The following is a 17,971-nucleotide window of genomic DNA, read 5'->3' on the forward strand; positions in this document are numbered from 1 at the left end:
CACATAGACAAAGCATTTCAAGGGCAAACTTACTTATTTTCATGCTTGCTATCTATATCAATTTAATATAATGGGAATAATCCTTTAGTACAGCAAAGATGTGTCTGGTCTGTAAGGAATGTTTGTGTTTTTTATTTTTAACTAGTCTCCTAATTCCTTGCCTGATGCAGGGTTCCTCCATCTTAGGTTCTTCCAAAGCATGTTGAAGAAGACAATACATCAAAACACAGTGTCAGGCAAGGAACTTGACTTGCTCCATTATTTAAGTATGATATGCAGAAAATATTTTAACACTTGGAAATGTATGTATATACCTGCTTTATTGTATATGCAAATCTAATTCTTGCACAAATTCGGATGGAAAAAATGTTGAAATGAATTAATGTATAAAAGTCATCAGCTGACTGTGGTGATGCAGGATGCTTTATCTGATTAAAAATAACATTTATTTCAAGACTGCAAAAGGTCTTAATTCGGCATTTAGAAAAAGGAAAGCATAATGACTGCAACGACAACACTGCTAGAGTGTTGAAACCCATATTTTTGATCAAACAAATGCTCCAACACCATTCATCTGCTCTAGATTTCCTCAGCTATTTTGGGTTACCATTTTTCCCATTGTTTTGAACATTATTATAAGAGGCAAATTTGGAACTGCCTGGACTGGCTATGGCTGCTGGCGACTTTGTTTGAAGCTTGATACACCCTCACTGAACAGATCATCCATGAAGTGCATTCTAGTTATGCCTAGTATTGCACCAAGCCTCAGGTGAGAACACCGCCCATTACTACTGGTATGGTCCTGCCCTCACATACTCAATCTAAACAAACTGCATTTTATATAGCGCTCTTCTCCCCTCTTTTTTCCCCCACAAATTATAGATCCAGTTTTCTTCAGATTGCAATGTTATGTGATATATGCTTCTGTTATTTTCTAGTGCAAATTAATGTGAATACTCTTATGCCCAATGACGACAAAAGTATTCTCGGAGTGATACCTTTATAGTGCAAATTAGAATAAGATAGCACAATTGCTGCAATGACAATGAAAACACTTCATTTTGCACTTGCTTTCATAGATGACTCAGAATGGGTTTATGAGGGATTGGTCCTGGCTAGTGATGAGCGTGTATACTCGTTGCTCGGGTTTTCCCGAGCACACTTAGTTCTCCAAGTATTTGTGACTGCTTGGAGATTTAGTTTTCTTCGCTGCAGCTGCATGATTTACCGCTGTTAGATAACTTGATTACATGTGGGGATTCCCTAACAACCAGGCAATCCCCACATGTACTCAGGCTGGCTAGCAGCCGTTAATCATGCAGCTGAGTCAACAAAAACTAAATCTCCGAGCAGTCACAAATACTCAGAGACCACCTGAGCAACGAGTATATTCGCTCATCGCGAGTCCTGGCAAACTAATCAAATAAGCTTGTATGCGGAGATAAGTTCCAGAATGGAGCGGGTAGGTTGTATATCTGGAACGGTTGGTATATTAAATGAGAAAGATGAGATATTGGGAAAATATGTGTCATTGGGTTAACAACTGGCTGCATGATAGGAAACAGTGTATTAATTAATGGAACATGCTCTTATTGGGTCACAGTTAAAAGTGGAGTCCCACAGCAGTCATTATTAGACCCTTTTTCTTTTTAACCTATTTATTAATGACCTTGTAGTGGGCATACAAAGTAAAAATATCAATATTTGCTAATTTTACTAAACTCTGCAAGGTAATTAACATGGGGGATACTTTAATATTACAGAGGGATTTATGTAGGCTGGAGGTTTGTGATGAGAAATAGCAATTTAATTTTAATTTAGATAACTGTAAAGTCATGCACTTGGGCAGAGAAAATAAAATGAACAATTATGCACTAAATGCAAAAACACTGGGTAAAATGTTCTCTGAAGAAGACTTGAAGACTTAGGTATAGGGTGGACAGTAAAGAGTGGACCAGCGCGAGGTAACTGTTGCCAAGGCAAATAAAATCCTGAAAATCATTTGCTGTCCTTGTGCACCACAAAATAATCTAATAACAGTCCAAACAGCTGGCACTCACATCTTAAAAAAAAGTGCTTTATTAATCCCCTTCACGACCTATGACGTATAGGTATGTCATAGATCATGTTCCTGCATTCCATGCAGGCTGCGGCACTGAGCCAGCATGTTTTCCTGCACATAGCAGATTGTCTGATCAGCTGTCACGTGTCTCTAACAGCCGTGGGTAAAATTGCGACCACCTGTGACTATTAACATGTTTAATGCCGCTGTCAATCTTCAACAGCGGCATTAAACATGGCTGCATTGAAAGCACGTTACTAACCCCGCCCATGGGTTGGAATGACAACTCGGAGTCTGCAGGAGACTCCTGTGGTTGTCATTTCTGGAATGCTATGAGCGCTGCCGGGTCGCCAACGCTCATAGCAGGTGATCATTTTAGCTACACCCAGCAGGGCTTCAGCCCTGCTCTGTGTAGCACAGGTGATCGGATGATCGCAGCTTCTAGTCTGCCATGAAGACTATTGAAGCATGTGAAAAGTAAAAAAAAGTAAAAAAAAAGTAAAAAATATAAAAGTTTAAATCACAATCTAATACACATATTTGGTATCGCCACGTTCAGAAATATCCCATCTATCAATATATAAAAAGAGTTAATCCGATCGGTAAACAGTGTAACGAAAAAAAAATCAAAACTCCAGAATTACGTTTTTTGGTCGCCAGAACATTGCAATAAAGTGCAATAAAAAAGCGATCAAAACATTGTATCTATCCCAAATTAGTATAGATAAAAACATCAGCTTGTCACGCAAGAAATAAGCCCTCATCCAGCCCAGATCCCAAAAAACAGAGACGCTACGGGTCTCTGAGAAAGGCAACACTTTTTTTTGCAAACTTTGGATTTTTTTTCACCACTTAAATAAAAAAAACCTATACATGTTGTTATCTGCAAACTCAGAATGACCTGGGGAATTATAACGGCATGTCAGTTTTAGCATTTAGCGAACATGGTAAAAAAAATAATTGTGGAATTGCACTTTTTTTTGCAATTTTACTGCACTTTGAATTTTTTTTCACGTTTTTGAGTATACAATATGGTTGTGTTCAGAATTAGCTATTCACACTTAAACTCCTGTTAAATAGTAGTAGTCAATACACACACCAAGAGGCCTACAGCAATATTAAAGGAGTTAAGTGAATATATAGCAAGTACTGGTTGGGTACCACATGTGACAACAATATCCCATAGTCTTCATATTGGCAGACATGTTCTTCATATGTCTGGCATGTAGGGTAGCCTGGCAAGACAGGAGTCTTTTTTTTTTTTTTACAAAGAAAAACATCCAAGACCAACTATGTTTTGCCAAAACCTACATCAAGGCTTCCTAAAAGCATGTTGAAAAACGTGCCAGATGAGGCAAAGGTTGAAATTTTTGGTCCTAAAAACTCTTTGTCAGGCAACTGCTGCCAAGGCAAACAAAATAATTGTATTTATGAAAAAGCACACAGATGCTCATGGCAAGAACATAGTTTTGCCTCTATTCAATCAATAGTGCGACTACATTTAGAATACTGTGTACAATTTTGGGCTTCAGTGTTTAAGTAAGATATAGCTGAACTTCAGTGGGTGCAGAGTACAGTGACCAAGGTTATTAAGGGAATGGGTAACTGCAATACTAATACAGGCTACTGAACCAGGGGTTATTCAGTTTGCAAAAACAACGGCTTATGAGAAATCTTATTACAATGTACAAATGTTTGAGAGGACAGTTCAGAGATCTTTCTAATTATCTTTTTACACCTAGGCCTGTGATGGTGACAAGGGAGCATCCTCTACATCTAGAAGCTAGAAGGTTTATTCATAAACACAGGTGATGATTCTTTACTGTAAGAGCAGTGAGATTATGGAACTCTGCCACATAATGTTGTAATGGTTGAAGTACTACAAAAGTTAAAGGAGGACCTGGATGCCTGCCTTTATAAATATAGTATTACAGGTTAATAAGTACTAGATTTTGTGATGGGTTGTTGATCTAAGGAACTATTCTGATTGCTGCATGTGGAGTCAGAAGGGAATTTTTCCTCTAATATGGAGGATATTAGCATCTGCCTCATGAGGTTTTTGCCTTCCGCTGGATCAACATGTTAGGCTATAGGTTGAAATTGATGGAATGGATTTAAGTTTACCTTCAACCCTAAAAACTATGAATCTATAATTCTAAAATTCCATAGTTCCAAAAATTATGTTATGTGCAAAGCCAACACAGTGCATCGCCAAAAGAACACCATACCTATAGTGAAGCATGGTGGAGGCAGCATTATGCTTTGGGGCTGTTTCTCAGCAGCTAGAACTTCTAGAATTCCCTCAATCATAATTCAAGGTGGAGGAAATTATGAACAGTTGGGAATATCAATCAATTCTGCAACAAAACCTTCAGACCTCTGCTAAAACTCTGAAGATGAAGAGGAATTTCACCTTCCAGCAAAACAGAGAGACAAAGAATACCTCCAAATCAACAAAATAATGGCAAAAAAGAGCAAAATTTTGGAATGGCACAGCCAGATCCCAGTCCTGAATATCAATTGAAAATCTGTGGGTGACCTGAATGAAGCTGTAAACAAGACATGTCCTCTCAGTATAACAGATTTGGATGGCTACTGCAAGGAAGAGTGGGCAATGATTGACAATTCTAGATATATTTGTCTAAGGGTACCATTACACAAAACGATTTACCAACGATCACGACCAGCGATACGACCTGGCCGTGATCGTTGGTAAGTCGTTGTGCGGTCGCTGGGGAGCTGTCACACAGACAGCTCTCCAGCGACCAACGATGCCAAAGTCCCCGGGTAACCATCGGGTTACTAAGCGCAGGGCCGCGCTTAGTAACCCGATGTTTACCCTGGTTACCATCGTAAATGTAAAAAAAAAAAAAACGTACATACTCACATTCCGGTGTCCGTCAGGTCACTAGCCGTCTGCTTCCCGCACTGACTGAGTGCCGGCCGTAAAGTGAAAGCAGAGCACAGCGGTGACGTAAAGTGGAACAGCTGTACATAGCAAACAATCATGCTACAGTTTTTGTTTTTAAAAGTCAAAATACAATGTTTGGTTGTGATATAACATTTTCACTTTTCCTTGCATCAATATTAGCTAAACTTCTTCACAGAGTTTAGGATAAGTTCATAATTTTCATGACTACAAATTTTTTTTTACAAATTCAGCAATGTGTCATGGTTTCACATGCAAATGTGAACAGAGCCTCTGAATAACATGTAATTGTAACGTTTATTATTTAGATGGAAGTGTAATTTTCATATCCCATATGTTGTTTTATTAATCTTGGTAAAATAATTATTTGTTTAAGTTGGTTAAGTGTTGAAATATATCCAAAACATACCCTAATGGATGTCCAAACTCCTCATGTTCAAAAACAATGTAAGGATTTTTTGTGAATATGTACAAGACTGTAGTTATAAAACTCCACTGCTGATCAGTATAATTTTAGAAGCAAAAGAAATGGCAATAAAACCCCTCAAAAATAATGTTGACACCAGAAGCTATAAATAAGCCAATATTATACAATTATGTAGTATGATACTGTCAGTTTTATAAAGAAATGCATTCATCAATAACCCTATAGATACTGTAATATATTGTATTTCACTTTAAATGTATATTATGCTCCATAACAATTAACCTAAAATTAACATGGGAACTATTGTCATGAACAGTATCCATGCCGCTATGCTATAGCATAAAACTTAGCATTAATCATATACTTCCAGAATTTGTTTGAAGACCAACATTTGCAAAAATATCAAGAAGGACTCTTTATGCTGCTTAGAAATGCCCAGTAACTCTGAAGTTCCATATATATTACTATAGAAGCGTACAACGGACAGATGGTAGCAATACACATGTATGCAGGTTCTAGGCTTCTTAATACAAACACTTTTCAAAAGATTTCCAAAAGTATGATGCTTAAAAATGAGGCATCATGTCACTGTAACAATAAAAATCTTATAAAAAGCATGCTGTCCTAATGAAAAGTAGTCATATTGATAACTGTAGTAAATGGGAGCTCTTGGTATGCATCGTTGGGTTCATAGATGCGTCTTCAAAATTTTCACCTTGAAAAATGTTTGTGCTTTTTTTCTGAGGAACATTAAATATACGGCAGAGAGGAGGTTAGATCAACCCATATTGAAACGGTGTTCACCTCGGGTAATATGTGATGAAAACTCATATCTATCTTGGCTCTGGTATCCACACATGTTGCATTCAAATGGATCACGAAAACCATGACAGCCCATGTGGATTGTGTACATCACGTGATCCAAGAAGAGAACTCGACAGTGCTCGCACTTGTGGACTTTTATTGCCTCTCCGTTACCACTGAGGACTTTGAAAGCATCTTGAGAATTGTCATTGGCAGCTCTATACACATCAAATTGCTTGTTTTCTTTTATAGACATTCCATTTCTAGTATGGGGCGGTATGTGACTGGTCAGATATATAAGTCCTCCCCTTTCCTCATTGTTGCTCTCGGTATCTGTGGAATCTTGACAGCTGTTACTTGGAGAAACTTTCTCTGAAGCAATGGATTTAACTTGGGAGAGTAACAGCAGGTTCTCCACTGCACTTTCATGTGCTGCCTGGTTGGTGTGAACCGCAACATCTGCGTGAGGTTTATGTAGGGCATACATTGGGTTAATAACTGGCACCACGTCAGGGCCACCTGGTGGTGTCTGAACCAGTGGGCGCAAGGATTCAGCACCTAAATATGTAATTGCATTATTGATGGCCTGATCCATAACGTGTGTCTGCATAATTTCATGCTCCTTCTCAAAATTGCTGTTGGGATCATATGGTAGGTCTGACAGGTGTTTCTCACCTAAAGAAAAGAGCACAGAACTAGTTATGTATATATATTATATTTAATGTGATTTTTCAAAACTTAGGAGTACAGCACCTTCAAGTTTTTTTTCATAATGCTCACAAAATTTCTAATACATAATTGAAGAGCAACTGTACTTGTGTCATGTGGTTTAATATGAAAATGTTATATATATATATATATATATATATATATATATATATATATATATATATATATATACACACACAGGGTGGGGTGGTCCAAAAGTAGGTGGACAGTATGTGTAATAGGGTTATGAAGTGGGAGATTTATCAAACATGGTGTAAAGTGAAATTGACTCAGTTGCCCTTTGCAACCAATCAGATTCCATCTTTCATTTTCCAAAGAGTCTGTGAAGAATGAAAGTGGAATCTGGTTGCTAAGGGCAACTGAGTCAATTTCACTTTACACCATGTTTGATAAATCTCCCCTTCATAACCCTATTACACATACTGTCCACCCACTTTTGGACCACCCTGTATAAATATATATACACAAAAAACAAGTTCTTCATACATAAAACCTATCATATATCTTTCTTAAATAAATGAAAAAAACCAGCATGATGTAGGGGCAAATACCCTGATTCTAGCAATGTATTGCTCGCTGTAATATATAAGTTACATCATTAATATAGCACATATATCACTTACTATATTGCTTACTACATCCTCACCCCCACCACTGATTGGCAGCTTTCTAAGTATACTTTACATAGGCAGAACGCTACCAATCAGTGGTGAGGATGGGGTTATACAGAGCCCATGGATATGGAGGACTAAATTGCAACATGTCTACTAGTCATCTAGTGATAATCTTCTGCTCATAAAACAAAGAAGTTATCAAAACTACAGCAAGCAGTTTAGTAAGTGACATCACTAGAATCAGGGTGTCTGTTTCTACATTATGCTGCTTTTTGTTTAGGTGCAAGTTTCCCTTTAATATTGATGACCTATCAGGTTTGATAGGTGGAGGTCCAACTTCCTGAGATCAGCAAAGTGAAGAAGTCATTGCTCCATGTCCTCTTTATTGCTTACACAGGCACAGCAGCTCGTCTCTACAGGTGACTGTACCTGGTCCTGCTCCTTATCTCTGTGAGCCCCATTCAAATGAATAGGATAAGCTGTAATGTCAAGTAGAGCTATGGTAGCCCATCCAGATATTATGCTCTCGAATATCACAGGCTCCAAACAAAGAGAGGCCATTAATGTTTAACTCAAGCATCACCTCTTTGACCATAAATAGTTCAAAAAACAAAAAACTAAATCTGGAATGACACATTCTGATATTGATTCAGGTTGAGTGGCCGATTTACAAGCTGTTTTTCTAAGCCAAAGCCAGAAGTGTATTGAAAAGGAATGGGAAATACAAAGGAGGGAGTTATACTTTTCTTTCCTGCTGGATTCTCTTCTGGCTCTAAAAATAGCAATAAAAGCCGTGCCTCAAACAGTATCAATACCAGCAGGTCTGTGTCCATGTTTAGTCATTCTTTATACTTCTTCCCCCTTCAAGATTCTTCTACAGCTACAAAAAGAGTGCACCAAAAGCTGCACCCACAACAGTCCTCCGTCCAGTTGCGTTACTATGTGACTAATACTGTTATAGTATTAACATCTTTTTAAAAGAACAAACAATATCGTTTTTCCAGTTTGCTTTAAGACAATGTGTTAGAAGGGAGAATATGACTTAAATTACTTGTGTGGCTTCCTAAACTGTGCTTGTTCGGCAGAGGGGCTGTACTACACATAACCAGACCAGTAAAATTAGACAAGACAGGAAACACTTGGGCTCGTGTGTTCTGGAAAATACTGGGCTGGTTATGTGGTTACTAAGGCTGAGTGTAAACCGCTAACTGAGCACAGCTAGAAAGGCTAGGGAGTAGCTTTACGTATATCTAGGTATAATCTTTACATCTCTGCTCTTGGATCTTTTTTCTTTCAAAAGTTCACGCATGTGACAAAATATATTTTTGAGAAAGTTTCCTTTGTTTTTTAAGCTTTGTGTTCATTCTACTTATTAGAATTATATGTTGACGTGGAGCTTCATATAAGGGTGAGTTCACACCAGTGTTCAGAGTTTCATCCAGAACGTGGGGCGACTTTTTTCTCAATTATCATCAATATACAGTACAATCCGTTTTTTTACAGTGGCAGCTATTAATCATTTACAGGAACATTTACAATTTCCCATGTTACAGAATTGTAATGTATTCGTGAAAATCCGCTGTTATACTGTGGTCCGTATAGCAGATATTTCATACACCCATAGACTTGAAAGGGTGAGTCTCATCTGACTACAGATGACATTAGTGCATGCTGCAATTATTTTTTTTTCACACAGATTTGGTCAATGAAAAAAAAACCTCATTGTCCGAAAATACAGTCTTGTAAACAAGCTTTTTTGAAAAGAGGAGAACAGACCGAATCTTGTTCTGTAGGCAAGGAAGGCTTTACAATTGTTATGCACAGGGCATGAGGCTGCGTTTGTTCACACGTTGCAGCTGCAACTTTTTTTTTTGCCAGTGATAAAATCACAGTAGTTATGCCTTCATGTTAGAAAATCAGTGAAAAAAAAACATATGTGAATGCAGAATTAGGCTACTTATACATGACACGTGTCAATTTTTGTATCTATTTAAGGCTACTTTCACACTAGCGTTTTTTTGCATACGTCGCAATGCATCGTTTTGGCAAAAAAAACGCATCCTGCAAAGTCGTCTGCAGGATGCGTTTTTTCCCCATAGACTAACATTAGCGACGCATTGCGACGTATTGACACACGTGGCAACCGTCGTGCGACGGTTGCGTCGTGTTGTGGCGGACCGCCGGCAGCAAAGAACGTTACATGTAACTTTTTTTGTGCCGACGGTCCGCCATTTCCGACCGCGCCCCCACCTCCCCACACCTCACAATGGGGCAGCGGATGCGTGGAAAAACAGCATCCGCTGCCCCCATTGTGCGGCGCTTGCACAGTATGCGTCGGTACGTCGGGCCGACGCTAGTGTGAAAGTAGCCTAAAGGACTAGTTTTGTCTTAAAAATTCTCAGGCAAAATGCAGACCTAAAAATTGCAGTAAAAATGGCCTTACTCCTAGATTAGGCTCGGTATTAGGCTGGGTTCTCACAAAGTTTTGCGCCTGTTGAAGGGTAGTGCTTAGTATGTGGTGTTTTTCACCTGTATTGTATTTGTACTTTATTCATTTAATTTGGGCCTTTTTAACTGATTAAGGATATGGCTAATTTTCATTTTTGCATTCTTGTTTTTAACTCTCCATCTTTAAAGAGCCATAACTTTCTATGTTTACATCTCCATAGCCATATGAGGGATATTTTTTTTTTGTGGGACAAGTGAGGTGAGGTGTAATTTAAGACATTCATTGTGCGCTACAAATGACCTTACAACATGATTCTCCATGTCAATACAATTAGAGTGACTGTGACATTTTTTGTCAATGGAGCTATATGAGAGCCTGTGTTTTGTGCACCAAGTGGTGGATTTACCGCATATACTTGTGTATAAGCCGAATCTTGCAGCACATTTTTTGTGCTGAAAATACCCTCTTGGCTTATACATGAGTCATTGTCCCAGAAGATGGCGGGGGAGGGGGAGCAGCAGGTGACAAGAGGCAGAAGCCGGCTGCTGCGGCTAAAGCCTGTGCCCGCTGCTAAGAAGAAATGACTATTCACTTCGCTGGCAATGAACATTCATTTCTCTTATAGCGCGCACCTATAGGTGTGGAGAGAGGTGAATATTCGTTACCTTAATGAGCAGTGACATGTGATCGCTCGGACGCAGGAGCTGCTGGCACCGGAAAAAGATGCTGCGAGGGCGTGCAGGGAAGGTAAGTAGGTTGTAGGAGCCATGCATACAAGGATGGGAATAAGGAGCCATGCATACAAGGATGGGGATGAAAAGCCATGCACACAAGGATGGAGATGAAGAGCCATGCATACAAGGATGGGGATGAGGAAACTCGGGCCGTTTTTAGTGTACAAGAAAAATTATTGACCAGATCTGCACCAGATATCACCTCCCTTCTAACCAGAATCCCTCAATGTCTGTCCACTATTTCATCCTTCTTCTCCGCTAGATTTCTGAAACTTAACATGGACAAAACAGAATTCATCATCTTTCCCCCATCTCACGCGACCCCCCCAACGAACCTATCCATTACAGTACATGGCTGCCCACTTTCCCCAGTCCCACAAGCTCGCTGCCTCGGGGTAATCCTTGACGCTGATCTCTCCTTCAAACCACAAATCCAAGCCCTTTCCACTTCCTGCCGACTTCAACTCAAAAATGTTTCACGAATCCGTACATTCCTCAACCAAGAATCTGCAAAAACCCTAGTCCATGCCCTCATCATCTCTCGCCTTGACTACTGCAACATCCTGCTCTGTGGCCTCCCCTCTAAGGCCATGTTCATACTTTGCGGGTTTTACCGCGGATCCGCGGCGATTTTGATGCTGCGGGTCTGCAGCAGTTTCCATAGCGTTTACATTAACATGTAAACCCTATGGAAACCGCAAACCGCAGTGCACATGCTGCGGGAAAAACTGCGCAGAAACGCAGCGGTTTACAACCCGCAGCATGTCACTTCTTTGTGCAGAATCGCAGCGATTCTGCACCCATAGAAATGCATTGATCCGCTTACTTCCCGCATGGGGCTGTGCCCACGATGCGGGAGGTAAGCGGATAATGTGCGGTTGCTACCCGGGGTGGAGGAGAGGAGACTCTCCTCCAGGCCCTGGGAAGCATAAATAGTGTAAAAAAAAAACGGATTAAAATAAAAAATGATGCTATACTCACCTCTCAGCGCTGCACGCGGCCGTCCGGTCGCTGGGTTACTGTGCGAGCAGGACCTGCGGTGACGTCGCGGTCACATGACCGTGACGTCGCGGTCACATGACCGTGACATCACAAAGGTCCTTCTCGGCACAGCATCTTTGGAACCGGAGCGCCGCGTGCAGCGCCGAGGAGATCCGGACATCAGAGGGTGAGTATAACCAATTTTTATTATTTTTAACATTACTATTGATGCTGCATATTGCTGCATATGCAGCATCAATAGTATAGGAGTAAACCCGCAGCGGAAATCGCAAAACAAACCGCAATAAATCTGCAGGGATAACCGCAGCGGTTTTGCCCTGCAGATTTATCAATTCCGCTGCGGGAGAACCCGCAGAGCATGCCGTAAAGTGTGCACATAGCCTAACACTCTCGCACCCCTCCAATCTATTCTAAACTCTGCTGCCCGACTAATCCACCTGTCCCCCCGCTATTCCCCGGCCTCTCCCCTCTGTTATTCCCTTCACTGGCTCCCCATTGCCCAGAGACTCCACTACAAAACCCTAACCATGACGTACAAAGCCATCCACAACCTGTCTCCTCCATACATCTGTGACCTCGTCTCCCGGTACTTACCTACACGCAACCGCCGATCCTCACAAGATCTCCTTCTCTACTCCCCTCTTATCTCCTCTTACCACAATCGTATACAAGATTTCTCTCGCGTATCACCCCTAGTCTGGAACCCTCTACCACAACACATCAGACTCTCGCCTACCATCGAAACCTTCAAAAAGAGCCTGAAGACCCACCTCTTCCGACAAGCCTACAACCTGCAGTAACCACCGATCAACCAAACCGCTGCATGACCAGCTCTATCCTCACCTACTGTATTCTCACCCATCCCTTGTAGATTGTGAGCCTTCGCGGGCAGGGTCCTCTCTTCTTCTGTACCAGTTATGACTTGTATTGTTTAAGATTATTGTACTTGTTTTTATTATGTATACCCCTCCTCACATGTAAAGCGCCATGGAATAAATGGAGCTATAACAATAAATAATAATAATAATAATAATAATTATTGACGTCTGAAGCCATAAGGTTGTGGTCACAGGACTGCGCTTTTGCATCACGTTGAAAGTTGCAGATTTTTTCAAGATTAGAAAGAAGAGCACATTTAGCACAGGATGCAACCGGACTGCCCTGAGCTCACAGCACAGGATCTGATCTTGTCTTTTACATTGAAACTACTAGTCTGACTTTAATTTTGTCTTTGAACAAGAAGTTAAAGTAATATATTTTTGTTATATGTCACAAATATAAAACTTAGCTATGATCTTGTTAAAATAAAGCTTAAATAGAAGTTGCTTTTTTATCTCATCTACGTTCTGCATGCAAAAACTGCACTTTGTAAGGAAGGTTTCAGTTGACAGAATACAGAAAAGTGGAGCAAGCAAACATTAGCGGAGACTGTGGTCAGAATCTGTAGTTGTGATGTCACTGGTGGAGCCATGCCAAGGAGGGCCAGGGCCATTAGAAGCAGCATGGCAAGGGGTAACTGCAGCTGATTTTGTTATTTTTCTCCCATGCCATTTTCATAATGAGATCTGAAGTGGTGTGTACCATGGTGGATTTTGCGGCAACATTTCCAGGGTAAAAAAATCACTGTTGTGTAAATAGCCTAAAAACAAGACAAAGTCTTTTGAAATGCCTTCCTCTGTTCTTCTGTGCATGTCAGGCATTAATGTGAGACTTGATCAAACAATCTATAGATCTATCAGATCACCTTAATGTAGACAAGAGCCAAAGAGGAGTGACAATCTGTCTACTACCATGTGATTAGTGAATACACGGTCATCTGTAAATGAAATGGTGATAAAGGCAAAGTGCAGCTTAACCCCTTAGTGACAGAGCCAATTTGGTACTTAATGACCAGGCCAATTTTTACAATTCTGACCACTGTCACTTTATGAGGTTATAACTCTGGAACGCTTCAACGGATCCTGCTGATTCTGAGATTGTTTTTTCGTGACATATTGTACTTCATGTTAGTGGTAACATTTCTTCGATATTACTTGCGATTATTTATGAAAAAAATGGAAATATGGCAAAAAAATTTAAAAGTTAGCAATTTTCAAACTTTATTTTTTGTGACATATCTCTCTGATGTAAGGGCATAAAAATCCAGTTAATAAATAACATTTCCCACATGTCTACTTTACATCAGCACAATTTTGGAACCAAATTTTTTTTTTGTTAGGGAGTTATAAGGGTTAAAAGTTGACCAGCAATTTCTCATTTTTACAACACCATTTTTTTTTTAGGGACCACATCACATTTGAAGTCATTTTGAGGGGTCAATATGATAGAAAATAACCAAGTGTGACACCATTCTAAAAACTGCACCCCTCAAGGTGCTCAAAACCACATTCAAGAAGTTTATTAACCCTTTAACCCTGCTTCACAGGAACTGAAACAATATGGAAGGCAAAAATGAACATTTAACTTTTTATTGCAAACATTTTGCTTCAGAACCTTTTTTTTTTATTTTCACAAGTGTAAAAACAGAAATTTAACTATAAATGTTGTTGTGTCCTGAATACGCCGATACCCCATATGTGGGGGTAAACCACTGTTTGGGCGCACCGCAGAGCTTGGAAGAGAAGGAGCGCCGTTTGACTTTTTCAATGCAGAATTGGCTGGAATTGAGATCGGATGCCATGTCACGTTTAGAGAGCCCCTGATGTGCCTAAACAGTGGAAACCCCCCACAAGTGACCCCATTTTGGAAACTAGACCCCTTAAGGAACTTATCTAGATGTGTGGTGAGCACTTTGAGCCCCCAAGTGCTTCACAGAAGTTTATAAAGTAGAGCCGTGAAAATAAAAAATCGCATTTGTTTACACAAAATTGATCTTTTCGCCCACAAATTCTTATTTTCACAAGGGTAACAGGAGAAATTAGACCACAAAAGTTGTGCAATTTCTCCTGAGTATGTTGATACCCTATATGTGGGGGTAAACCACTGTTTGGGCGCACTGCAGAGCTTGGAAGAGAAGGAGTGCCGTTTTACTTTTTCGATGAAGAATTGGCTGGAATTGAGATCGGACGCCATGTCGCGTTTGGAGAGCCCCTGATGTGCCTAAACAGTGGAATCCCCCCACAAGTGACACCATTTTGGAAACTAGACCCCTTAAGGAACTTATCTAGATGTGTGGTGAGCACTTTAAACCCCCAGGTGCTTCACGGAAGTTTATAGCGTAGAGCCGTGAAAATAAAAAGTCACATTTTTTTTTCTAAAATTATCTTTTTGCCCCCAAATTTTTATTTTGACAAGGGTAACAGGAGAAATTAGACCACAAAAGTTGTTGTGCAATTTCTCCTGAGTATGGCGATACCCCATATGTGGGGGTAAACCACTGTTTGGGCGCACTGCAGAGCTTGGAAGAGAAGGAGTGCCGTTTTACTTTTTCAATGTAGAATTGGCTGGAATTGAGATCGGACACCATGTCGCATTTGGAGAGCTCCTGATGTGCCTAAACAGTAGAAACCCCCCACAAGTGACCCCATTTTGGAAACTAGACCACTTAAGGAACTTATCTAGATGTGTGGTGAGCACTTTAAACCCCCAAGTTCTTCACAGAAATTTATAAAGTAGAGCCGTGAAAATAAAAAATCCTTTTTTTTCCTCAAAAATGATTTTTTAGACTGCAATTTTTTATTTTCTCAAGGGTAACAGGAGAAATTGGACCCCAAAATGTATTGTGCAATTTATGCTGAGTAGGCTGATACCCCATATGTTGGGGTAAACCACTGTTTGGGTGCATGGCAGAGCTCGGAAGGGAAGGAGCGCCGTTTTGGAATGCAGACTTTGATAGAATGGTCTGCGGGCGTTATGTTGCGTTTGCAGAGCCCTTGATGTACCTAAACAGTAGAAACCCCCCACAAGTGACCCCATTTTGGAAACTAGACCCCCCAAGGAACTTATCTAGATGTGTGGTGAGAACTTTGAATGCCCAACTGCTTCACAGAAGTTTATAATGCAGAGCCGTGAAAATAAAAAATATTTTTTTTTCCACAAAAAATATTTTTTAGCCCCCAAGTTTTTATTTTCACAAGGGAACAAGAAAAATTAGACCCCAAGAGTTGTTGTCCAATTTGTCCTGAGTACACTGATAACCCATGTGTGGTGGGGACCACTGTTTGAGCGCATGGCAGAGCTCGGAAGGGAAGGAACCCCATTTTGGAATGCAGACTTTGATAGAATGGTCTGCGGGCATTATGTTGCATTTGCAGAGACCCTGATGTACCTAAATAGTAGAAACCCCCCACAAGTGACCCCATTTTGGAAACTAGAGCCCCCAAGGAACTTATCTAGATGTGTGGTGAGAACTTTGAATGCCCAAGTGCTTCACAGACGTTTATAATGCAATAATATTTTTTTTTTCCACAAAAAAGATATTTTAGCCCCCAAGTTTTTATTTTCACAAGGGTAACAGGAGAAATTGGACCCCAAAAGTTGTTGTCCAATTCATCCCGAGTACGCTGATGCCCCATATGTGGGGGTAAACCACTGTTTGGGTGCACGGCAGAGCTCGGAAGGGAGGGAGCACCATTTGACTTTTTGAGCGCAAAATTGGCTGTGGCGTTTAGAGACCCCCTGATGTACCTAAACAGTGGAAACCCCCCAAATCTAACTCCAACCCTAACCCCAACACACCCCTAAGGCTTCTTTCACACTTCAGTTGTTTGGCGTCAGTCAGCTCCGACATAGTGACGGATCCGTCACAATTGTTGAGAAAACGGTTCTAACGGATCCGTTTTTTTGACGGATTTGTTACTTGGGGGTTGCCTGGGAAAAGTATCTACTTTTTGGAGCATGCGCAATTGAAAAAGCGGATTGGGGCGACGGATCCGCCGAAATGATGGTAACGACGGATCCGTCGCCCATAGGCGGCCATTCTATGGAATGACGAACGCGACGGATCCGTCGCGAACCGCCATTTCGGCGCAGACAAAAAACGTTACAATGGCCGTCAATGTCTAGATGACGTCCGCCAAATCTCGACGGATCCGTCACATGGCGGATGGAACGGACGACCATCCGCCACAATCCGTCGCTAATGCATGTCTATGGGAAAATAGCGGAACCGCCAAAAAAAAGGCGGATCCGCTATTTGATGAAAATGGCGGTTTCAGACTGACGCCAAAAGACTGAAGTGTGAAAGAGGCCTAACCCTAATGCCAACCCGATCCATAATCCTAATCACAACCCTAAGGATAATCGCAACCCTAACCTCAAAACAACCATAACCCTAATCAGAACCCTAAATCCAACACACCCCTAATCCTAATCTCAACCCTAACCTCAAACCTAACCCTAATCCCAATACACCCCTAATGCTAATCTCAACCCTAACCTCAAACCTAACCCTAATCCCAATACACCCCTAATCCCAACCCTACCCTTAACCCTAATCCCAAACCTAACCGTAATCCCAAACGTAACCCTAATGCCAACCCTAATCCAAACCCTAATCCCAACCCTAACCCTAACTTTAGCCGCAACCCTAGTCCTAACTTTAGCCCCAACCCTAACCATAACCCTAAATTTAGCCCCAGCCCTAACCCTAAATTTAGCCCCAACCCTAACCCTAAATTTAGCTCCAACCTTAACCCTAAATTTAGCCCTAACCCTAACCCTAGCCCTAACCCTAGCCCTAACCCTAACCCTAATTTTAGCCCCAACTCTTCTCTCCTGCCGGCCGGCAGATGGCAGCAGAGAGCGGGCGCACTGCGCATGCGCCCGCCATTTTCTTTTCATAGGAAGAAGCCGGCGGCCAGGAGAAGACACAGGAGGACCCAGGGACACCGGTAAGTATGATAGGGTCCCCGAATCCCCCTATTTCTCTGTCCTCTGATGTGCGATCACATCAGAGGACAGAGAATTACACATCACTTTTTTTTTTTTTGCGGTCGCCGGTAAACAGTTAATTACCGGCGATCGCAAAACAGGGGTCGGTAAAAACCGACCCCGATCATGTTCTTTGGGGTCTCGGCTACCCCCAGCAGCCGAGACCCCAAAGATCTCCCAGGTGCCGGACGGCGGGCGCACTGCGCGTGCGCCCGCCATTTTTAAGATGGCGGCGCCCATGGGGAGCCACGAGGAGCACCGGGGGAGACAGGTGAGTATCGGGGGGGGCATCGGGGGCGACCGGGGACCCCATTTCTCTGTCCTCCGATGTGCGATCACATCGGAGGACA

General features: G+C 41.3%; 1 protein-coding gene across 10 annotated transcripts in view; it reads right to left on the reverse strand.

The window, feature by feature from the left end:
- Window positions 1-1,308: 1,308 nt before the first annotated feature.
- The window catches only part of IKZF1 (IKAROS family zinc finger 1), a 203,279-nt gene continuing 186,616 nt past the window's right edge, over window positions 1,309-17,971 (reverse strand). For all 10 annotated transcript variants that reach the window (XM_077269374.1, XM_077269372.1, XM_077269375.1 and 7 more), the window contains one exon: window positions 1,309-6,897. In XM_077269374.1, the coding sequence (XP_077125489.1) occupies window positions 6,197-6,897 (701 nt within the window). In that variant the 3' untranslated portion in view covers window positions 1,309-6,196. The remainder of the gene's footprint in view (window positions 6,898-17,971) is intronic.

Source organism: Ranitomeya variabilis, chromosome 6 (genome assembly GCF_051348905.1).
Source record: "Ranitomeya variabilis isolate aRanVar5 chromosome 6, aRanVar5.hap1, whole genome shotgun sequence".
In the NCBI taxonomy this organism is placed as follows: domain Eukaryota; kingdom Metazoa; phylum Chordata; class Amphibia; order Anura; family Dendrobatidae; genus Ranitomeya; species Ranitomeya variabilis.